The sequence below is a fragment of the Mobula hypostoma genome, chromosome 14, assembly GCF_963921235.1.
Source record: "Mobula hypostoma chromosome 14, sMobHyp1.1, whole genome shotgun sequence".
Taxonomy (NCBI): domain Eukaryota; kingdom Metazoa; phylum Chordata; class Chondrichthyes; order Myliobatiformes; family Myliobatidae; genus Mobula; species Mobula hypostoma.
Window position 1 is genome coordinate 10,439,512 of NC_086110.1, and position 24,471 is coordinate 10,463,982.

The 24,471-nt window shown below is 43.1% G+C and overlaps 1 protein-coding gene across 1 annotated transcript; it reads left to right on the forward strand.

Moving 5' to 3' along the window:
- The first annotated feature begins 556 nt into the window (after window positions 1-556).
- tmem208 (transmembrane protein 208) lies at window positions 557-21,204 on the forward strand. The gene is made up of 6 exons (XM_063066664.1): window positions 557-698; window positions 949-1,047; window positions 4,435-4,494; window positions 8,747-8,883; window positions 14,007-14,091; window positions 18,485-21,204. The coding sequence occupies exons 1-6, from the start codon at window positions 693-695 to the stop codon at window positions 18,620-18,622; spliced, it is 525 nt and encodes a 174-aa protein (XP_062922734.1). The 5' UTR covers window positions 557-692; the 3' UTR covers window positions 18,623-21,204.
- Window positions 21,205-24,471: the final 3,267 nt, after the last annotated feature.

Genomic DNA, 24,471 nt, shown 5'->3' on the forward strand with positions numbered 1-24,471 from the left:
CGGAGCCAGCACAACCGCCATCGCCGGTGCTACGTAGATCACAGCGACAGACTCGATCGCCTGATAGACTTAACCTGTAAATATACTTCTTGTAAATATTGTCAGTCACTTCACCCCGCGGGACTCTTTTTTAAAAAAAGGAGGGGTGAATGTGGTAAACCATGTATATATGTTGTAACTGGGTTACCTGTCTGGACACACCCCTCTGCTGACTGCCTCTGTGGCTCCTCCCACAGAATCCTGTATAAAGGTGTTCGCCTTGCCCCTGCCCCTCAGTCCGGGGGCAGACACTCACTGTGGAGGTCGTATTGTACAGCGAATAAAAGCCTTTCAGTATTTTACCAAACCTCAGTCTTTTGGAGTAATTGAAGGTGCTTCACACCTGCAAGAGCAGGAAAGGATTCAGGTACAGGCATCATCCAGTGGAGGAAGCCGAGCTACTTGACCCGCAGATACTGTACTGCCAAAGAAACAGGTGAGCGGAGCTTACACCGGGAGGGTGCTCCGAGGACATGGGCGGGGTCTCACCTGTCTGACATACCCCCAGAGCCCGCCCGACCACTCGACGTCAATGCGTATGTCACGTCGTTGACGATTACACTGTGCGCCGGAAATACGGTGGAGCGCTGACTAGCCGTTCGGGGGCCTCGGTCGGTGGTTCAGTCACCGATATTGGGTGAGAACCAGCAGCTATGGCGGTGAGTGCGGAGCATTGGGAGGCTGAGGCCAGGACTTTCTGAGCCAGAGTTCAGGGTGGGTTGGAGCAAGATGCAAGAACGGATTGGGAGGGGAAAATCTGTGCAGGTCATCAAATTGAAGGACTTTGCCTTCGTTAATAATACCCCGTGTGTGTTTTTGGAATGTTTCTTGGTATATCTCGGGACGGATAAAATATAACTTTATACTTTGCCTCACTGATTCTGATTAAATACTTTCTGGCTTGTGTAGCCGAAAACCGGCAAGGTTGGAACAAAAGGCAAGAAGCAGATTTTTGAAGAGAACAAGCAGACGTTGAAGTTCTACCTGAGGATTATTCTGGGGGCTAATGTAAGTTGGAGGTCCCTTTGCATACACTAGTTCTTGCTATATTCCAAAGACACAGGTTGCTAGGGTAATTGGCATAGACTCGATGTACTGAAGACCTTGTATCTATGCTGTTTTGCTCTAACCTTTATAAAACACCATTCAACCATTTTGGTTGACTTAACTAACTCCTAACCATAACTGCTCTGTATTGAATTTTTAGCATTATCAGTTTCTTTTTCCCTTTCAAAATCAGGTTTAATATCACCAGCTCACAGTTGCCAGATAAAGTTTGTCAACCCTTTGCAATTACCTGGTTTTCTGCATTAATTATTCAAAATGTGGTCTGATCTTCATCTCAGTCACAATAATAAACAAACACTTTCTGCCTAAACTAATAACATACAAACAATTGTACTTTGCAGTTGAACACGTTGTTTAGTCATTCACAGTCCAGGCTGGAAAATGTATGTGAATCCTTGTATTTAATAACTGGTAGAGCCTCCTATAATGGCAATAACCTCCACCTAATGTTTCCTGTAGCAGCTGATCAGACTTGCACAACAGCAAGGAGGAATTTTAGACCATTCCTCCATACAAAACTGTTTCAATTTATCAATATTTCTGGGATAACCTTGCGTGAACAACCCCCTTCAGATCATGCCACAGCATTTCAATTGGGTTAAGGTCCGGACTCTGACTTGGTCATTCCAAAACAGGAATTTTTTTCCTTTTTAAACCATTCTGTTGTTGATTTACTCTAATGTTTCAGGTCAATGTTTTGTTGCATCATTCAATCGCTACCTTGACATTCTCCTGTAAAAATGCCTTGATACAATTTTGAATTGTTCCCTCAATGCTTGCAAGCTGTCCAAGATCCAAGGCAGCAAAGCAGCCCCAAACAATGATCTCCTTCCACCATGCTTTGGTGTTGGTGTTCAGTGCCTTTTTGCCTTCAAGCATAGCGGTGTGCATTTATGCGAAAAAGTTCAACCTTTGTCTCATCTGTCCACAGAACATTGTCCCAGAAGTATTGTAAAATATCCAGGTGGTCTCTTGCAAACTTGAGACATGTTTGGAGAGCAGTGGTATTCTTCTATGACCACCATTCTTGTTCAGTGTTTTTCTTGTAGTGGGCACATGAACAGAAACTTTTGCAAGTTCTAGAGATTTCTGTAGGTCTTTTGCTTTTACCTTTGCGTTCTTTTTCACTTCCTTCAACGTTGCACGCTGTGCTCTTGGTGTGATCTTTGCAGGACGTCCATTCCTAGGGAGAGTAGCAACAGGACTGAATTTCCTCCATCTGCAGACAATTTCTCTTGGTGTGGACTGATGAACACTCAGGTCTTTAGAAATGGTTTTGTAGCCTTCTCTAGCTTCATGCATCTCTACAATCCTTCTTCCAAGGTCCTCTGAAAGTTGTTTCAATCAAGGCATGGTGCACAGAAACAGATCTTTCTTAAGAAGAGCAGGCTTTGTCAGTAACCTGACTTTGTGTGTCTTTTCTTTATAGGGCAGGGCAACTCTACGACACACATCTCCAATCTCATCCCCTTGAATGGAATACCTGACTCCAAATAGTTTTTGTAGAAGGCATTACCCCAGAGGTTCACATACTTTTTTGAACTTAGACTGATTGTTTAAATGGTGTTTTCAGAATTGACGAGAAGTTGTACAATAGCTAGTTTAGGCAGATTGTGTTTGTCTATTATTGTGAATTAGATGAAGATTAGACCACATTTTATGATAATTAGTGCAGAAAACCAGGTAACTGCAAAGGTTTCACAAACTTTTTCTTGCGAAGATACAATTTGTGAAATTGGTTGTGTTGCGACAGCAGTACGTTGCAGTACATAATGAAAACTATAAATTACTATATCCCCTTGATGTGGATAGTGCCCATGATGGAGCAGGCTGAGGTTGCAACTTTATTTGGTAGTTTGTCTGCTTTATATCCAGCATTACTCCATCTTCTCCAGCTTTATTTATTGATTGACTGCAATACATTGTGGAATAGGCCCTTCCGATCTTTCCAGCTGCATCACCCAGCAATCCCTGTTTTAACCCTAGCTTAATCAGGGCCAGTTTACAATGACCAATTAACCTTCTAACTGGTATGTCTTTGGACTGTGGGAGGAAACCAGAGCACCAGGAGGGAACCCATGCATTCCGCGGGAAGAACATACAGACTCTTTACAGATGACGTTGGAATTGAACTCAGAACTCCATTGAACACCGAGCTTTAATAGTGTCATGCTGCTATAGAGCCCATTTCTCTTGCCCCTTCTAGCATTCCATTCTACCTCTTTGGCAAATGATGCCTGCTTTATCCCTTGGCTTAATCTCTAACTTGATCTGTGTTAACCTTCGCTTTCCTTGCAGAGTCTGACCCTCTCAGCTTTTACTGGATATCTGACTGAAGGTCTCTCTGTTCCTATTCTGCTTTATTCTTGCCTGTTAAAACATGATTTCAATCGAGAATAAGTAATACAGTGGACCACACCAGTATGGTGTGCTTTATCTATGAATTTATTCCAGCCCTGTGAGTTACGTTTTCTTCCCACTATATGAGATATTAAGACCATTGATGCAGCATGCAGGCATAGTGGTTGGCACAACACTTTACAGTACGAGCAACTTGGGTTCAATTCCCACAGCAACCTACAGGGAGCTTGTACGTTCTTTCTCCTCATGACTGCGTGGGTTTCCTCCGGGTGCCCAGGTATCCTCCCACAATCCAAAGAGGTACAGGTTGTTTGGTTAATTGGTCATTGTAAATTAGGATTAAATCGGGAGACTGCTGGGCGGCGCAGCTGGAAGGGCCTCTTCTGTGCTGTATCTCAATAAATAATTTTTTTTTAAAAGACCTTAAGATATAGGAGCAGAATTAGGCCATTTGGGCCATTGAGTGTGCTGATCCATCTCCCTCTCGGCACCAATCTCCTGCCTTCTCCCTGTATCCCTTTATGCCCTGACTAATCAAATATATCTCAGCCTCCGCCTGAAATGTGCCCAATGACTTGGCCTCCACGGCGACCTGTGGCAAAGAATAACACAGATTTACCACCCTTTGGCTAAAGCAACTCTGTTCCAAATGGATTCCCCTCTGTTCTGAGGCTGTGCTCTGTGGTCTTTGACTCCCCCAGCATAGGGAACATCTTCTCCATAGCCACTCTATCGAGGCCTTTCAACATTCAATAGGTTTCAATGAAATTCCCCCTCTTTCTTCTGAATTCCAGTGACTAAAAGCCCAAAGCCTTCAAATGCTCCTCACATGATGTCTTTCAATCCCAAAATCATTTTTGTGAACCTCCTTTGAATCGTCTTCAGTGTACCCTAGAAAGATGAACAAGAGCTTGCTTTTCTATCTGGTTTGTTGCCTCCTTAACCTGCTCATTCTCTTTGCCACAGGCTATTTACGGAGCGGTGAAGCTTCTCCTTTTCTATAGCTCTGTCACATTCTGGACCTGGGTAAGTTACTGTATCAGGCTGAACCTGATGGTGTTAGTCATTCAATCTAGTTTTTGTTTCTGCAGTCCGACAGAAGCCTCAGTCTTTTATTTAGTGGCTTTGTAATCAAGTGGTAGAAGGCAGTTACCTGAAGATAAATGTTTCCATGAGTATCATGTGCCTTTTGATTTTGTGTTTTTAGATTCTGTGCTTTTGCTCGGTTTTTTTGTTTTGTTGCCATTCGCATGAGTTTTTTGTGCTTGGGGAGGGGGTTTTGATATTTGATGTTCTTTCTTTGAACTGATTGGTTTGTTTTGTGACTGTGGGGAAGACGAATTTCAGGGTTGTATACTGCATACATACTTTAATTAAAAACTGTACTTTGAACATATCTCTAACACTAAAGGCTTTGGTACCACATATGGTGATGCTTTTTGTTGCCTTAACTAAGTGACTGTTGATGGTTACAAAAATGACGTTGGGCTATTTGCCTGCAAGAGGGACAAGCTTGAGTTCAGGCAGGTGATGAATACAGGATAGTGGTACAGCAAGTAGAGTTTACCTCACGACTCCCAACAACCCAGTCTGACCTCTGCTCCAGAATCAGATTTATTATCACTGACTTATGACATAAAATTTGTTGTTTTGTGGCAACAGTACAGTGCAAAGACATAAAATTATTCTAAATCATAAAAATAAATACTGCAAGGAAGGGAATAACTTTCTAGTTTGTGGACTACTCGCAGCTTGGCATGGTGGCTCCAATGTACAAGATTGGAAGAGGCTGCACTCAGTCAACTCCATCTTGGACACAACCCTCCCCACCATTGAGGTCATACTCAGGAGGGGGCAACTCAAGAAGTCAGCATCCATCACTACAGCCCTAAACATCCAGGACAGAGCCTGTTCTCATTGCTACCAGCAGGGAGGTCATACAGGAGCCTGAAGACCTGCACTCAATGATTTAGAAATGGCTTCTTCCCCTCCCCCATCAGATTTCACCAGCTGATATGAGTGCAAAACGTGGATTTAGTCCATCTATCACAAGCAAAAGCTTCTCCACCGTTGAGTATATTGATGGAGCACTCCCACTACAAGAAAGCAGCATCCATCATAAAAGACCTTTCTTCCCCCCCCCCCCACCAACCCAGCCACCATCCAAGTTATGCCCTCCTCGTTACTACCATCAGGGAAAAGATACGGAAGCCTTGGGACCTACATCACCACGTTCAGGTACAGTTATTACACTACAACCACTGGCTTCCTGAACCAGTGTGAATGAACCCATTCTACAGCCTAACAACTCACGTACAAGGACTCTCTGCAGCTCGCATTCTCAGTATTATTTTTGTTTGCAGTTTATTTTATTTTGCTTATAGGTTGTTTGTCAGTCTTTGTTTATGTATATCTTTCTGTAAAATTCTATAGTGTTTCTTCTTTGTAAATGCCTGCAGAAAATGAATCTCAAGGTATAATGTGGTAACATATACATACTTTGAAAATAAATTTACTTTCTTTCTTTTTAAATCTTTTTATTGAATAAGTATACAAAAAGGTAAGCCATATAGACACTAATACACTGTTAGAATATAATAAAATTACAGAAGATATTAATACAAAAAAAATACTACAAACAATGTAATTTAAACATAACATACCAAGGTAACATAATAGTATACTAATTTTTATATATATATCAATAGAGAAAAGGAAAACCCCCCCCCCAAAAAAAACCCACCATGCAACTAACTAAAAGCAAAGCAAAAAATAAATTTACTTTCTACCTTGAACACTATAAATCTCCTGAAAAGGTGATTTTGAACAGTCCAAGATGGTTGTGGTTTTCTGATTCTGGCTTGATGTTAGAGATTTGCAAGTGACCTTTGAGGCTGGTCCTTTTAGTTGGAATGGAAGGCTTGAATTACACAGTACCAAACTTCCCAATTGAAGGCCTTTTGGACTATTATGAACTATTATTCTTCCTTATTTCAATTGGCCTGCACCTGGACCATAGCCCTCCATACCCCTCTCATCCACATACTTATCCAAATGTTGAAATCGAGCCCACATCCATCACTTCTGCTGACAGCTCGTTACACTCTCTCACTATCCTGAGTGAAGAAGTTTCCTGTAATGTTCCCCTTAAACAGTTAACCTTTCAGCCTTAACCTCTAGTTCTAGTCTCGCCCAACCTCAGTGGAAGAAGTCTGCTTGCATTTACCCCATTTATAGCCCTCGTATTCTTGTGTAGCTCTATCAAATCTCCCCTCATTCTCCTACATTCTGTGGAATAAAGTCCAAACCTATTCACCTTGCCCAATAACTCAGGTTCTCATCTCCCAGCAGCATCCTTGTAAATATTCTCTGGAGTTTTTCTAGCTACTGGCATCTTTCTTGTAGATTGTAAATTCAGTATTATTTATTTGTACAATGTGTGGAAGGACCACGAGGACCTTGTGCCCTGTTGACACGAGCTGACTGGATCGCAGATGAAAATTGACCCTTTTGGATAGTTAGCATTCAAGAACGGTCATAGTGCATTACCTTTTCCGCCTAGTCTGCGGACCGCGTTGGGAAGGTGGTTCTACGTCTGCGGACCGCGTCGGGAAGGTGGGGCCGCGTCGGGAAGGTGGGGCCGCGTCGGGCGGGTGGGGCCGCGTCTGCGGGCCGCGTCGGGCGGGTGGGGCCGCGTCGGGAGGGTGGGGCCGCGTCTGCGGGCCGCGTCGGGAGGGTGGGGCCGCGTCTGCGGGCCGCGTCGGGAGGGTGGGGCCGCGTCTGCGGGCCGCGTCGGGAGGGTGGGGCCGCGTCTGCGGGCCGCGTTGGGAAGGTGGGGCCACAGTGTTAGAGAATGCAACACAGAGCTCGCGGCTCTCTTCAAACCCACTCGAAATACACAATCCATGGAAACTTGGCTGGCAGTTGCACCACAGCGATGCTCTTCGCTGCTTTATGAATATAGACTGCTGAGATCGACCTGGTCCTGAATCCGGGTCACACGGCTGTAGGTGACATACTACATAAACATGTCTGCACCATCCCACCATCTAGTATAGAGGAGCCAGTGCACAGCATCAGAAAAAGTTGCAGAGGGTTGTAAACTCAGCTAGCTCATCATGGGTACTAGCCACTTCATCATCGAGGACATCTTCAAAAGGTGGCATCCATCATTAAGGACCCTCACCACCCAGGACATGCCCTCTTCTCATTGCTACCATCAGAGGGGAGGTACAGGCGCTTGAAGACACATTCAACATTTTCAAAACGGCTTCTTCCCCTGCACCAACAGATTTGTGAATGGACATTGACTCCATGAACATCTCCTCACTTGTTTGCTCTCATTTTGCACTACATATTTGTTTTTTATAAACAGTGGATTCCAGTTGATCGTACAATATCAGGACCAGTATGTTTTTGCACAGTTAAGTAGCTGCCCCAATTCGCTGAAATGGAAATAGCTGCCCAATTAGTTTCATGGAGATAGTTAAAAATGTTTTTTTTAGAAAACTGTTGTTTAACTGATTAACGAATTATGTATTTAAATGAAATGTAGAACAAATTAGAATGCTACCAATACTACTACAGTACTATAAAACTATTAGTTTCTAATAGATGTTCATCCAATGTATGCTGGTGTGTTCTTTTGATTGACTGTAAATGAACAAAATCAGTGCACCCACTTAGTAAAAATAATAGACTGCCTTCATTGCCTTTCTGTATGAAGTAGTGTTGTATTCTAACAATAAATACATAGTGTTAGGTGGTTGGTTTTTCATTTGGTCCAGTACTGTCATTTTTTTTCAGCTAGTGTCATTTTTTTTTCCTGATGTATTGGCAAGTGTTTAAATTCTTTTAAGTCAAAAGAAGCAAAATTATCAAAGATTGCTGCTTTTTGAATTGGTGGCCGTCAGCCAAAATGGATAATATTACACAAGCATATGCAACTGACGCTATTTAGAAGCTGTACGCTCTAATTCTGGTGTAGCGTCTAATGGCCGAACAAGTTCACGTGACTGGCGCTAGTTAGAAACTTCGGCAAGTCTCCCGTCCCAATTAACTGGTGTAGCGGCATTAGTTTTTCTGCTTTGAGTCGTCCCAAACAAGTGGCTGCCCTGATAGACAAATGGCCCAATTACCCAAAATCCACTGTATATAGTTCTTACTACATTTTATAGCATATATTATGTATTGCATTTACTGTAACCGCACTACAGTATGTCAGTAATAACAAAACTGAATCTGATTCCTTCAGTAAACTCCATTCTTTCTGTGGCAGGGATTGCTGGCCTTTGCCGTGGTTGTCTACAGCTTTAGCTACCGTTGGATGCAAGGGATGGCCCAGCCCGTGTTCTCTAGCGACAACACACTTGTCGACAGCGGCATTGACCTGAACATGGAGCAGGGTATGGCAGAGTGAGTGTCCACAGTGCTGCAATAAAGCCCAGTTTGTTCAAGTATTGGAATGTTGTATTTTAGTGAATTAGCCAAAGGAGAAACACTGTCATTAATTTTGAAAAATAAAGAAAAACATTAGTTTTGTCATGTGTATATGGAAATATACAGTGAAATGCAGCACTTTGTGTCTATTCAAATCAGCAAGTATTGTCCTGAGAAACCCATGTGTGTTTCCAGTGCCAACGTAGAGTGCCTACTGCTCACTGACCCTAACTGTCTATGTCTTTTTGAATGTGGGAGTCATGGGGAGAATGTACAAACTCCTTGCAGGAATCAAACTCCAGTACAGGTTATCCAAAATTTCATCATTCGTTTTTATTTATCGCTGACATGACGTCACAAAATGCTGGAAAGCTTTTCAGGTAACAAGCATGTCTCTGTGCAGTCTGAGAAGAAACCTCATGTATGTAATGAACAGAAATTAATGAAAAAATAGAAAAACACTATAAAGCAAAAAAAATTTTTAAATTGTTCGTGGATAGAAAGAATAGATTCATCCGTGTTGGAGCGATAAGGTTATGGAGTACTTGATGACACAGGACAAGCTAGGACAAAGTCAGCATGGTTTCCTTCAGGGCAAATCTTGCCTGGCGAACCTGTTGGAATTCTTTGAGGAAACTACAAGATAAAGGGGATGCAGTGAATGTTGTATATTTGCACGTTCAGTCCTTTGACAAGGTACCACACATAAGGCTGCTTATCAAGTTAAGAGCCCAGGAAAGTTACTGGCATGGTTAGGGCATTGGCTGATTGGTAGGAGGCAGCGAGTGGGAATCAAAGGATCCTTGTCTGGTTGGCTGTCAGTGACTACTGGTGTTCCACAGGTGTCAGTGTTGGGACCACTTCTTTTTATGCTGCATATAAACGATTTAGATGGTGGAATAGATGACTTTGATGCCAGGTTTACAGATGATACAAAGATTGGTAGAGGGGCAGGTAGTGTTGAGGAAACAGGCAAGCTGAAGAAGGTCTTGGACAGATTAGGAGAGTGGGTAAGAGTGGGCAAATGAAATACAATGTTGGAAAAAGCATGGTCATGCACTTTGGTAGTAAAAATAAATGTGCAGACTATTTTCTAAATGGGGGAAAATATCCAAAAATCTGAGGTGCATAGGGTCTTGGGAGTCCTTGTGCAGAACACTCTAAAGGTTAACTTGCAGGTTGAATCAGTGGTGAGGAAGGCAATTGCAATGTTAGCATTCATTTCAAGCCATCTAGAATACAAGAGCAGGGATGTGATGCTGAGGCTTTATAAGGCACGCATGAGGCTGCAATTTGAGTGTTGTGAACAGTTTTAGGCTCTTCATCTAAGAGAAGACGTTCTGGCATTGGAGTGGGTCCAGAGGCGGTTCACATGATGATTCCGTGAATGAAAGGATTATCATATGAGGAACGTTTGGTAGCTTTGGATCTGTACTCGCTGGAATTTAGAAGGATGAGGGGGTTCTCATTGAATCAGAATCAGGTTTATTATCACCGGTATGTGACGTGAAATTTGTTAACTTAGCAGCAGCACTTCAATGCAATACATAATCTAGCAGAGAGAAAAATAGTAATAATAAATAAAATAAAAGTAATAATAAATAGAGGTAAATCAATGATATTGAATAATTTTTTAAAAACATGCAAAAACAGAAATTTTTTTTTTAAGTGAGGTAATATCCAAAGATTCAATGTCCGTTTAGGAATCGGATGGTAGAGAGGAAGAAGCTGTTCCTGAATCACTGTGTGTGCCTTCAGGCTTTTTTTTTAACCTCCTACCCGATGGTAACAGTGAGAAATGGGCATGCCCTGGGTGCTGGAGGTCTTAAATAATGGACGCTGCCTTTCTGAGACACTGCTCCCTAAAGATGTCCTGGGTACTTTGTAGGCTAGTGCCCAAGATGGAACTGACTAGAGTTATAACCTTCTGCAACTTCTTTCGGTCCCTGTGCAGTAGCACCCCCATACCAGACAGTGATGCAGCCTGTCAGAATGCTCTCCATGGTAGAACTATAGAAGTTTTTGAGTGTATTTGTTGTCTTGCAAATTCTCTTCTAACTCCTAATAAAGTATAGCCGCTGTCTTGCCTCCTTTATATGAAGAAAGACTGGATGAACTGGGCTTGTACTCGTTGGAATTTAGAAGATTGAGGGGGGATCTGATTGAAATGTATAAGATCCTAAAGGGATTGGACAGGCTAGATGCAGGAAGATTGTTCCCGATGTTGGGGAGGTCTAGAACGAGGGGTCACAGTTTGAGGATAGAGGGGAAGCCTTTTAGGACCGAGGTTAGGAAAAACTTCTTCACACAGAGAGTGGTGAATCTGTGGAATTCTCTGCCACAGCAAACTGTTGAGGCCAGTTCATTAGCTATGTTTAAAAGGAAGTTAGATATGGCCCTTGTGGCTACAGGGGTCAGGGGGTATGGAGGGAAGGCTGGGTTCTGAGTTGGATGATCAGCCATGATCATAATAAATGGCGGTGCAGGCTCGAAGGGCCGAATGGCCTACTCCTGCACCTATTTTCTATGTTTCTATGTTTCTATGTTTATAAGTACATCGATGTGTTGGGACCAGGTTAGATCCTCAGAGATCTTGACACCGAGGAACTTGAAGCTGCTCACTCTCTCCACTTCTGATCCCTCTGTGAGGATTGGTATGTGCTCCTTTGTCTTACCCTTCCTGAAGTCCACAATCAGCTGTTTCGTCTTACTGACATTGAGTGCCAGGTTGTTGCTGCGGCACCATTCCACTAGTTGGCATATCTCACTCCTGTACGCCCTCTCGTCACCACCTGAGATTCTACCAACAATGGTTGTATCGTCAGCAAATTTATGGATGGTATTTGAGCTATGCCTAGCTGCACAGTCATTGGTATACAGAGAGAAGAGCGGTGGGCTAGGTACACACCCCTGAGGTGCGCCAGTATTGATTGTCAGCGAGGAGGATATGTTATCACCAATCTGTACAGATTGTGGTCTTTTGGTTAGGAAGTCGAGGATCCAATTGCAGAGGGAGGTACAGAGGCCCAGGTTCTACAACTTCTCAATCAGGATTCTCAAACCTTTCAAATGTTGAAAGGCCTAGACAGTAGTTGTGGAGATGGTGTTTCCCATGGTAGGGGAGTCTAGGACAGGAGGGTACAGCCTCAGGATAGAGGGGTGTCCATTTAAAGCATAGATGCAGATAAATTTTTTCAGCCAGAGGGTGGTGAATTTGTGGAATTTGTTATCACAGGCAGCTGTGGAGGCCAAGTGGATGGGTGTATTTAAGGCACAGATTGATAGGCTCTTGATTGGATACGGCATCTCGGGTTACAGGGAGTGGGGCTGAGGAGGAGAAAAAAGGATCAGCCATGATTTAACAGCGGAATAGTCTCGATTTGTCAATTCTGCTAATTCTGTTCCTCTGTCTTACGATCTTTTGGAATATATGCCACTTAACAGTATGCTGATCATGAAACAGGCAAAGATCTAGCATGACGAAGTGAAAATTGAAGGTAATTGTGAATGTTCAGCAAGCTGGTTGCAGAAATTTAATGCTGTGCCTTTTCTTAAATTTTTAAAGCATCTGCTAATCATGAAAATCTAACACCAAAACAAGTCGAAGATGCCGATTGTTTTTATACTTTGCAAAAAACCTGAAGAAGTAAGATACCTGTACAGTGTACTGTAAGCTTTTAATCAAAGCACAGCATCATAGGTGCAGATTGAAAGCCTGCTGTTTGTTGTTGTTCAACACCAGGTATTCTCTTGATGCTGCAGTGCTGCTTTTGTTACCCTGCACACATTATATTGTCATATTAATGGTATGTAATAATTTTCACTGTTAAGTACATAATGTGGGATGAACAAGTATCAGTAGCACATAAATTCAGAGTCAGAATCTCTTCCCCCACCCCACCCCCAACACCACCCCAACCCCTGTGACCTTGTGAGCTTCCTCCAACAGTCCAAAAATGTATGGTTGGTAGGTTGGTTGATCATTGTAAATTGTCCCATGATTAGGCTCTGATTAAATCGAGGGATTGCTGGTCTGTGTGGATTGAAGGGCCGGTAGGGCCTGTTCTGCATTGTATCTAAATAAATGATGCAAATGACCAGGTTGAGAGTAAAACAATTTTCATTTCACACAGACATACAAGCTGCTAAAGCTACTCTTTTCAAGAGTATTTGAATGGAATCTGACTTGCTGTTTAAGACCATTAACAACCACTTTTACAGGGAGGAGCATGAAACAGAACTTGGTCATCTTCACCCGATCTCTTACTCCAGAATTTATGATGGGCCTGACTTAATTTCATGGACCTGCCCATCTGCCCTTTAATACGTTTAGCTGATTAGCCAATCGTGGTAGCAACTCAGTTCATAAAAGCATGCAGACATGGTCAAAAGGTTCAGTTGTTGTTCAAACCGAGCATTTGAAAGGGGAAGAAATGTGCTCTACGTGACTTTGTGGAATAATTGGTGCCAGGCAGGGTGGTTTGATTATCTAAGAAACTGCTGATCTCCTGAGATTTTCATGCTCAAAGACTCGAGATTACAGAGTCTGGTGTGAAAAATGAAAAAAGCATCCAGTGAGCAGCAGCTCTGTGGGCAAAAACACCTTCTTTAATCAGAGAGGTCAGAGGAAAATGGCCAGACTTGTTCAAGGTGAAATTAACTTAAATAACCACATGTTACAACAGTGGTGTGTGGAAGAGCATCTCTAAATGGACCTTGAAGACAGCAGCAAAAAACCATGAATGTAAACGCAGTGTGGCTACTTTATTAGGTACAGGAGGTATCTGATAAAGTGACCACTGAATTTATAATGGCCCTGTCTTAACTTCATTTACATCTAACATGAGTATTCGGCACACAGAAAGTGGCAAAAGCTCAGCTGATGCAACGTCGATTGTTAATTTTAAAACTTGTTTAATAGCCAAAAAGGAATGAAGCAATGTATGGTAAGAAAGCTGCAATCTCATTGGTGCAACACTGAGGGAGTAAATATGTGTGTTTAAATGCTGTTTCTGTCAATGAAAATTGTTGGGTGTGTCATTGGTAGTTCCATAAAGCTTGTCTTGATGGGTGCTAACCTCCCATTCTTTCTCTTGCAGGCATTTGAAGGACATTATTTTGCTTACTGCTATTCTGCAAGTCCTCAGCTGTGTGTCCATGTATTTCTGGTACTTATGGCTCCTAGTAAGTTCAAACTAAATTCATTATCAACCTATGTATATGTCATCATATACTATCGTGAGTTTTTTTTGCAAGCATTTACAAGAATATAAAGAAATACAATAAAATTTCTGGAAAAACTACATGTGTAAGACCAGATGACATAGCCTCTGAATAGAGGGGGTGTCCTTTTAAAACAGAGTGAATGAAGTTCTTTAGCCAGAGAGTGGTGAATCTGTGGAATTCATTGCCATAGGCAGCTGTGGAGGCCAAGTCGTTGGGTATATTTAAGTCAGGTTGATACATTCTTGATTGGTCAGGGCATGAAGGGATACAGGGGGAAGACAGGAGATTGAAGCTGAGAGGGAAAGTGGATCAGCTGTGATGAAATGACAGAGGAGACTCAATCTCAATGGGCTGAATGGCCTAATTCCGCTCCTATATCTGATCTTATAAACAAAGACTGAGACAAGCAACCAAAGTGCAGAAGAAGGCAAAATGTGCAAATAGAAAATAAGTAAATGACCAATACTGAGGACGTGAGTTGTAGCGTCCTTGGAAGTGAATCCGAAGGGCCTCAGCGCAAAACATCGGCTGATCTTTTTTTTATAGGTGCTGAGTTCCTCCAACATTTTTTGTGTTGGTCTAGATTTCCAGCATCTGCTGAATCTCTAATGCTTATAGGTTGTGGAATAGTTCAGAGGTGAGGTGAGTGAAGTTATTCTCGCTTGTTCAGGAGCCTGAGGGGTAATGATTGTTTCTGAACCTGGTGATGTGAGGCCAAGGTGGTACCTCCTGCCTGATGGTAATAGCAAGAAGGGAATTTAGCCTGAATGCTTCAATAGTTCCATTTCATATCAGAAATGTATACAATATACATCCTGAAATTCTTGTTCTTTGTAGACATACATGAAAACTGAAGAGTGCACCAAAGAATGAGTGACAGTAAAAACATTAGAACCCCAAAGCCCCCCCCCCACTCCACCTCCCATGCACAAGCAGCAGCAAAGCAACAGCCCTCCCCTCCCCCCACTTTGGCAAAAAGCATCAGCTCCACCCACAAAGCAAGCTATAGCAAAGCCCCAAGAGAGAACATGATCTCATGATCTGCAATATCACAAAAACTAATCGTTCACACAGCAAGCAGGGAGAGGTAAACAAAAAACTTGCAATGATAAAGTCTGCTGCGTCGCTTTTATTCTGAGTTCTCCAACTCAAGAATCGGCAACAAAATCTTCCCGCACTATCAGAGAGAGAGAGAGCACACAATTTGCCGAGTACAGAACACCCGACAGCCAATCCATGTTCCTTTTCACCTGCAACATTTCAGTCGGTGAAGCCCCAGAACCCCGAAGGCATGCTAGTTTTCTAGTCGGCATCCTTGGGATATCGAAAAGTGGCCGGTCCTGAGCTCCCGAGAGCGGGTAACACCACCACATAGAACCCAAGTCTGAGTGTAACTCCAGCTCAGGATCTCCATCCTAAAAAGGAAAGAGAGACATCAAAGGAAGAAAATAAGCTGTTCTGTTTCCGCAAATTATCTCAAAGGAGTCGCTGTTAGGTGTCATCGTAGCTCCGTGGGGGTCCATGATGATGGCTGCTGCTTTCTTATGGCAATGGTGTCTTGCAGATGTGCTCAGTGCTGAAAATGGCATGGCTTCTGATGCACTGGGTTGATTCCACCACTTTTTGCAGACTTCCATTCTCAGGCATTCTTACCATACCAGGCTGAGACACAATCAGTTAGGATCCCCTCCACCATTTACTGCATGCTTGTGTTTTCAAGGGATTTTTTCCGAGTAGTGATGGGGTGTAGTTCAAGAAGGAACAACGGTTAAGGGCACAACATGATGTGCAGGAGATGAAGAAGGAACGAACTGCCAGTCAGACATTTTAGTTTAATTGTACTGCCTGTATACTATAAAGGCTGACAGCTCTTGTAGCCAAACTTGTGTTTGGTGCAGGACATGCATATTGAATGATATGCCCCTGGACAATGAGAAATAGAGACCTTGGTGTACAAGTCGTAAGAATCCCCAAAGATGGCAGCACAAAAGCACGAGATGATGAGGAAGTATATAGGAAACATGCTTTCATTAGCTCGTGCATAGAATACAAGAGCAGGAAGGTCATAGTGCTATATCATAGAACATTGCTTTGGCAGGTGTTGAAGTATTTTGTACAGTTGCCGTTGCCATGCTGTTGGACTAGGGAGGTTCGAAGAGAGCTTTTTCAGGATGCTGTCTCATTGAAGCATTTTGGTTACATGGATAGATTGAGTTTGTTTTCCATGGAGCAGACAAGGAAGCTAATAGAGGTGTACACAATCACGAGGGACAAAGGGGAGACAGATGTTACAAACTTTTTCCCAATCATGGAGATACCTAAAACGAGAGGACATGGGCTCAGAGTAAAGAGCAAAAGGTTTACAAGGAATCCAGGGAAGAAGTTTTAATTGAGCCCGAGGGTGCTTGGAATCTGAAATACTTTGTCTCAGCAGTTAACATTTAATCAGTATCTACACAAGCACTTGAATCGTGAAGGCACCAAGAGTGTTTCATGGATTGCATGTGCATGAATGGGCCATGTGGCCTGTTTCTGTACTGTAGGACTCTAAACTCCATCTGAGCAGTCCCAGGAAGCGTAATGCGAATCCCCCATTATGCTGGTCATCGCAACCCTGGCTATAGGTTGACTCATTATAGAGCAAAATGGTCAAGAGTAAGAATGACCTCATTGGAGCAGCGCAGTTGTCTTAGTCTGTTACTAAAAGTGTTCCTCTGTTCAGCCAAAGTCACAATCAGAGGGTGAGTAACACTATCCAGAATTGCCAGGATTTTTCGTCGGGTCCTTGTTCTACCACAGCCTCCAGTGTGTCCAGTTTGACTCCAATAACAGAGCCAACCTTCATGATCAGTTTATTCAGCCTGTTGGCATAACTTGTGTAGATGCTATTGCCCTAGCACACCACCGCATAAAAGATTGTACTGGTAACAACAGTCTGATAGACATGTGAAGGAGAGGCCTCCATACTCCAAAGCTCAGTCTCCTCGGGAAGCAAAGGTAACTCTGGCCCTTCTTGTGACAAAGCTTCTGTGTTGGTGCTCCACTCAAGTCTGTGATCCAGGTGCACCCCTAGGTACTTGTAGGTCCTCACCACATTCGCATCCTTACCATCAGTAGTAACAGAGCAATGCAGGCTTAAGGCTGATTTATACTTGTGCGTCAAATGTATGTCGTAACTGCGAACCCTACGCTGTATCTACGCCGTAGCCTAACATGCACCTCTCCCAAAATGTAACTACGCGTCGCGTCGTCGCAGACCGCAACAACTGTGATTGGTCCGCTTGGTAGCATTGCATTTCCTCCTACGCTGCAATAGCTTCCCATTGGGCGACTGAAGGGCAGGGAAGGAACTCTGGCTGCAATGCTTTCCATAAAGCTTTCCAGACCTCCGAAATTACGGAGGACCCTGTGCTTAATGCCAGTTTGTAGCCAGCTGCTACAGCCTGTTGACTTTCACCTGAAGCTAAAACTCGAATGGTGATTGCCAGTCTCTGAGTATATTGTGCGTACACTGATGTGAAATAAATGGTTGGCGACGATGAACCAAATCGACAAATCTACCTGCCGGCATCCGAAAATATTTGAAATGCATTTCCTCATCCATGTCTCTCAGTGGCCGGACAAGCACAGAAAATTCACCCCCCTTCAGTTTCAGTCGCCATTGTTTGAAGTTTGAGTTTCTTTGTGTTGAGTTTCAACACGAAGAAACTCAACACAGTGGCATAGAAACCCCACCACCAACTAGCGTTTTGGCGGTGAATTGCAGAGCGATGCAGACACACCAACGCACAAGTATAAATGCTGTCAACGGCGTAGCCCACCTGCGTAGGCTGCGGCGTAAGCTAGTACCTACAAGTATAAATCAGCCTTTAGTCTTCCTAAAGTACATCACCATCGTACTGGTGTTGAGCTACAGATGATTCAGCTTGCACTATTTGACAAAGTTCTCCACCAGAGAGTTCTGTATTCATCCTCCCATCCTCCCTTTATACACCCCAACTAATGCTGAGTCATCAGAGAATTTATGCAGATGACATGACTTGGTGGTGTATCTGAAGTCCAAGGTATATTAGGTAAACATGGCTGCTTATAGCCATGAAGGTGTTATAGTTATGAAAGTATTTGAAGGGGCTCTTGAACCCACAACCCATCAGTTCATTCATATCAACAAGGCGTATGGAATTGCAGTGTGACAGAGAACAAAGCTGAAATTCCCAATCCAGCTCCCTTTTTTTTCCCCTACATAGTACCTACAAAACAGTTATAACCCTGAGGAAACTTCTGCTCTCACTCAGTTAAGCATTTAAGCTTGTACTCCCAGATTGACTCTGACATTTCGATTTTTTTTTAGGCACCAGCAAGAGCTCTTTACTTACTGTGGGTGAATATCCTAGGACCCTGGTTTACTGCAGAACCTCCCACGAACTCGGATGTATCCGAAAAGAAACAGAAGAGGCAAGAGCGACGACAGATGAGGAAGCTGCAGTAGGGTGGCAGGGCTGTTCCTAGACACTTGTTAACAGATGGATTGCTGGAAGCTAGTCTCACCACCTCCCCACCCCCCCCAACCCCTCCTGTTGCCAAGTTCCCAGACACCACTTTGTTGAAGCCCTGTCTGCACTGAGAGACAGTCGCTGCTTCTGAACTACAGCCCCCACACTTCTATGCTGCATTTATCCCTGGCCAAAAGAGCACTACTCAAGCTTCGAATCCTGCCTTGTGTCACTGAACTGGTGGGTGGATCGAAGGTAAATGAGATGTGTTGACATTTGTGGATCACTACCTCATGCTGCAGTTTGTTAGTTATCCCCTGTGGTTGTTCACTGCAGTATTCCTCCCCAATGCCTTGTCTACTCAAATTCATAACTAGGGCATAATTCCTCAGGTGTCAGATATTGTTTGGGACTAAGCAACTTGGACATTGCTAATGTGAAAGCCTTGGACAAAGGAAGAACTGTGGATGGACTGAGCTCTGTTTTTGGTGTCCACATCTCCTTTGCACTGCAGAGCCTGAGTGTGGAACCGTTGGCACCGATGGAGACTCATCTCTGACCCAGCTGAACGCCGGTGAAACCCACGGTCAGTTATCAAACATGAAGCCTATCACCACTTGACCAGGACCTGAGTCTGAGAATGCTTGTGTTCGCTGATGTCTCCAATCTTTTGCTAATATGGCCAGTCACGTGCCATTACCATGGCAACTGCATGCCTTCATCCCCATACACAGACACACTTTTTCAATTTTTGTACTATGAGCTAGCAAACCTGATTCCAGCGGATCATTGCTCGGGATGTGGTCCATGGCCTAGTTGTCCGCGTGTGGATACAAGTACAGAAATAGCAAAAGGAATCTGTCCTTTCAGCAATCAGTGATCTGTAACTCCATCCACCACTTTGACTCTATTTCCCATAGTTTCCTTGGCTAGAAAAATCCTACTAGTATTGTCTTTTAAATGAATTGAGTTAATTCCTACTCAGTAGAAACTTGGCTAAGCAGGAACTAACTTTTTACATCTAATTTTAGTAGAAGTTTATGAACTTCTTCCTTGTTTCTGAGTACCCTGAACTTGTGACCCCCCCTTTACCATTTGTGATTGGAAATTAGAACTTGAAATTATTTCCTAGGGTCTATGATTCTGCTCCAGTAAGTTCAAGTGCAGTTTGTAATACTTTCTCAAAATGTAAAACTCTTGGAATGTTGGCAACCTTCTGCCAGCATGCTTAATCTAACCTCCCCTGCAAGACTTGTTTTCTTAGCACTCTCCTTTTCCTACCTCGGTCGTCCACAACACCGTAAGTTGAACTCTGCTACTCACTGTCTTTGGAGAAATGAGCACAAATTCTCAGCAGATACTGCTTAGCCATTCGGAGCAGGCTTATGATCTGGAGGTGGTGTGGCTCAGATGAGGGTGTGTATTGGTGAAAGACCCCAAGGCATTGTTGTTATAAGAGTAGGGGATTATCCTGGATGCCATGGTAAGTATTTATCTCATGAAGGTATCTTAGAATGGGATTTGGGTTATAACCTTATTGCTATGTGTGGAATCTTACTGTGTGTAAACCTTTTGCCCAGGTTAACGAGTACTTCATTGGCTGAGCCACCCTGAGACTATATGAATGCAAGAACGACACCCAAAATGGTGGAGGAACTTAGCAGGTCAGGGAACATCTATGGAAAAGAATAAACGGTCAACCTTTCAGGCTCACATCCATCATCAAGACTGGAAAGGAAGGGGAAGGAAGCCAGAATAAGAAGGTGGAGGGAGGGGGAAGGGGGGTTGAAGTGCGAAGTTAAGAGGTGATAGCTGGGAAAAGGTAAAGGGCTAATGAAGGAATCTATTATGAGAGCAGAGTGGATCATGGGAGAAAGGGAAGGAGGAGGGTCTCCAGACAGGTGATAGGCGGGTGAAGAGGAGTGAGAGGGAGAATTGTAAAGCAAGAAGATGAAGGGAGGAGAAATAAAAATGCCAAGACTACCTTCATGTGAATGAATTCCTCTGCGATTCTTAATTTCACCTTGATATAATGCTGTGCCTCTCAGTCAGACACTGAGCTGCAGACAGTCCACCAATTCCATAAATGCAGGCACTGGGGGTTGGAAGGGGCATTGGTAGCTGGATTGGCGCAAGGACCAAGGGTTTTCACAGTAAGCCATCTGCTGTCTGAATGCATCGCTTGAAGTGGTGAACAAGTGAGGAAGCAGTGGCTGCATGGGCCAACGGTCACCGCTGAATGACTTCGATCTTTATTTACTGTGTTACATCAGTGACAATTAATTTAAGGTTTTATTAAAATGAAGCAACCAAATTTACAGATCAAATATTGAATAAATATTATGTAATGCGCTGCATTGTGCCTTTGACTGCATCAGATTTCATATTTTGCCTGAGTGTATTGTTACTGCCTGTGCGAATTACAAGGAAAAGTCACATTTCAGTCTCCCAACTCAATCTCGTGTTGAATCAGCAATTATGTGACTGACTTTATTCATTCATGGGGTACAGTCATCTCACTAAGCCAGCGCTTTGTTGCCCATGGAAACACAGGCTTCAGATTTTGGAATCTGGAGCAATGAACAAAATACTGGAGGAGATCAGCAGTTCAGGCAGCATCTACTGAGGTACGTGGTAGCCGTAAGATACAGAAGCAAATTGATATGTTTGCCTCAGCTCTGAAGGATTTATGTTCGGTTGTCTTCCTGTGGTTCCCACCACTGCTGGTGATGCTCTGGCCACAGACCACAATAGCATTGATAGGGCTGAACAATCTGGCTTACCATATGTCATAGGAGCTGAATTAGGTTATATGGCCCATCAAGTCTGCTCTGCCATTTAATCGTAGCTGATTTATTATACCTCTCAACTACCTTTAATAATCAAGAACCTATCAACCTCTGGTTTAAATATACCCAATGACTTGGCCTCAGTAAATGTATTTAAGACAAGGTTGGATAGATTTTTGCATAGTAGGGGAATTAAGGGTTTTGGGGAAAAGGCAGGTAGGTGGATATGATGAGTCTGTGCCCAGATCAGCCATGATCTTATCGAATGGTGGAGCAGACTTGATGGGCCAAATGGCTTAGTCCTACTTCGATTTCTTATGTTCTAATGGACTGCTTGGTAGGGAACTGGAAAGACTCCTAACCCCCCAATTAAAAATGACTCTCTTTATCCTAGCTTCAAATGGCTTACAAACTTATGTTTTCTTATCTTAGATCATCCCCTAAGAGAAGGCAACCTATTCGCTTTCTCTGTCTCCAAAGACATCACTGTTATAATGTAAGTTTGTAACAGTGAAGTTACACTGAGAAATGACCTTAAACCAGTGATATGATCATGACTAGAGACAGTAAAGATCTTGAAGAGAGTGTTTAGGGAGCTAGGTAGAAAACTAAAAAGTGGGACCTCTAAGGTAGTAATCTCTGCTGCCTGTGAGGATAAGAACAAGATAATTTGGCAGGTGAATGTGTAGCTGAGGAATTGGTGCAGGGGGTGGGCATCCAGATTTTTGTATCATCGGGATTGCTTCTGGGGAAGATGTGAGCTGTACAATAGGGATGGGCTACACATGAACCCAAAGGGCACCAATATCCTTGTGGATAAGTTTGATAGAGCTGTTTTGGGGGGGGGGGGTTTAAACTAATATGACGGCAGGTGGGAACCAGAGTGATAGGGTAGAGGATGGGGTAGTCGGTTTACAAACAAAAGCAGTACTTTGTGAGGCAGCTAGAAAAGACAGGGCAAAATTGCAGACAACAGGATGAGCTGCATTGTAAAAAGGGGGGGGGGATTGCAAAAGGTGATGAACGCAGGACTGAAGGTGTATCTGAATGCACGCAGTATACAAAATAAGATAGATGAGCTTGTAGCACAGTTACAGATTGGCATATATGATATGGGCATCATTGAGTCATGGCTGAAAGAAGATTATAGTTGGAAGCTTAGCATCCAAGGATACAGATTGTATTGAAAGGACAGGCAGGTAGGCAGAGGGAGTTGGGTGGCTCTGTTGGTAAAATGAAATGAAATCAAATTGTTAAAAAGAGACGACAGGATTGGAAGGTGTAGAATCGTTCCAGGTAGAGCTAAGAGACTGCAAGGGTAAAAAAGACCCTAATGGGAGTTGTATACAGACCTCCAAACAGTAATATAGCAAAGATGTGGTTTAAAAATTACAGTGAGAGGTAGAAAATGAATATCAAAAAGGGAATACTGCAATTGAGGGATTTCAATATGCAGGTAGACTGGGAAAATCAGGATGGTGGGGAATGATCAGGAGGGAAATTTGTAGAATGCATATGAGATGGCTTTTTAGAGCAGCTAGTGGTAGAACCCACTAGGGGATCCGCTATTCTGGATTGGGTGGATTGCACATGAACCAGAATTGATTAGAGCACTACAGGTAAAGGAGCCATTGGTCATAATATGATAGAATTCACCCTGCAATTTGAGGAGAAGCTAAAGTTAGTGGCATTGGTATTGCAGTGGAGCAAAGGGAAAATCAGAAGCATGAGAGAGGAGCTAGCCAAAATTGATTGGAAGAAAACACTAGCAAGGATGACGGCAGAGCAGCAATGACTAAAACCAAAGTCTGAATGTAAACCAATCAACTGGACCAGATGTGTACACTCCAGGATTCTGAAAGAGATTCTGGAGGCATTGAATTGAATTTATTTCTTACGTCCTTCACAAACATGAGGAGTAGAAATATTTACGTTACATCTCAATCTGAATGGGCAAATTATAGTAATTTGTAATAAATAGTATGATAAGTATGTAAGATATACAACAGAACAGTCAATATGGCTTAAAAATACAATTGCATCAGTGTGAATTAATCAGTCTGATGGCCGGGTGGAAGAAGCTGTTCTGGTTTTAATGCTGCTGTACCAATTCCCGGATGGTAGCAACTGGAACAGTTTGTGATTGGGGTGACTCAGGTCCCCAAAGATCTTTTGGGCCCTTTTTACACACCAGTCTATGTAAATGTCCTGAATGTGCTTTCAAGAATCAATGGATTCTGACATGGTTCTGGAGGTTTGGAAAATTGCAATGTCACTCCACTCTTCAAGAAGGGAGAGAGGCAGAAAAAAAGAATTACAGGTCACTTAGTCTGACTTCAGTGGTTGGGGAGTATTGGGATTTGATTGTTGTGGATGTGGTTTCTGGGTACTTGGAGGCACATGATAAAATAGACTGTAGTCAGCATGGTTTCCTTCAGGGAAAATCTTGCCTGACAAATCTGTTAGAATTCTTTGAAGAAATAACAAGCAGGATGGACCAAGGAAAATTGGTGGATGTCGTTACTTGGATTTTCAGAAGGTCTTTGACAAGGTGCGACATATGAGGCTGCTTAACAAGTTAAGAGCCCATGGTATTACAGGAAGTATACTAGCATGGGTGAAGCATTGGCTGATTGCAGCAGGCAAGGTATGGGAATGAAGGAACCCTTTTCTGGTTGGCTGCTGGCAACTAGTGGTAGTCCACAGAGGTCTCTGTTGGGACTGTTTCTTTTTACATTGTATGTCAATGATTTGGATGAAGAAATTGATGGCTTTGTGGCCAAATTTACAAATGATACAAAGATAAGCGGAGGGGCAGTTAGTGTTGAGGAAGCAGAAGGGCTACAGAAGGACTTTGACAGATTAGAAGAATGGGCAAAGAAGTGGCAGATGGAATTCAGTGTCAGGAAGTGTATGGTCATGCACTTTGGTATAAGAAACAAAAGGGTAGACTATTTTCTAAATGGAGAGAAAATTCAAAACACTGAAGTGCAAAGGGACTTGGGAGTCCTTGTGCAGGATTCCATAAAGTTTAATTTGCAGGTTTAGTTGGTGGT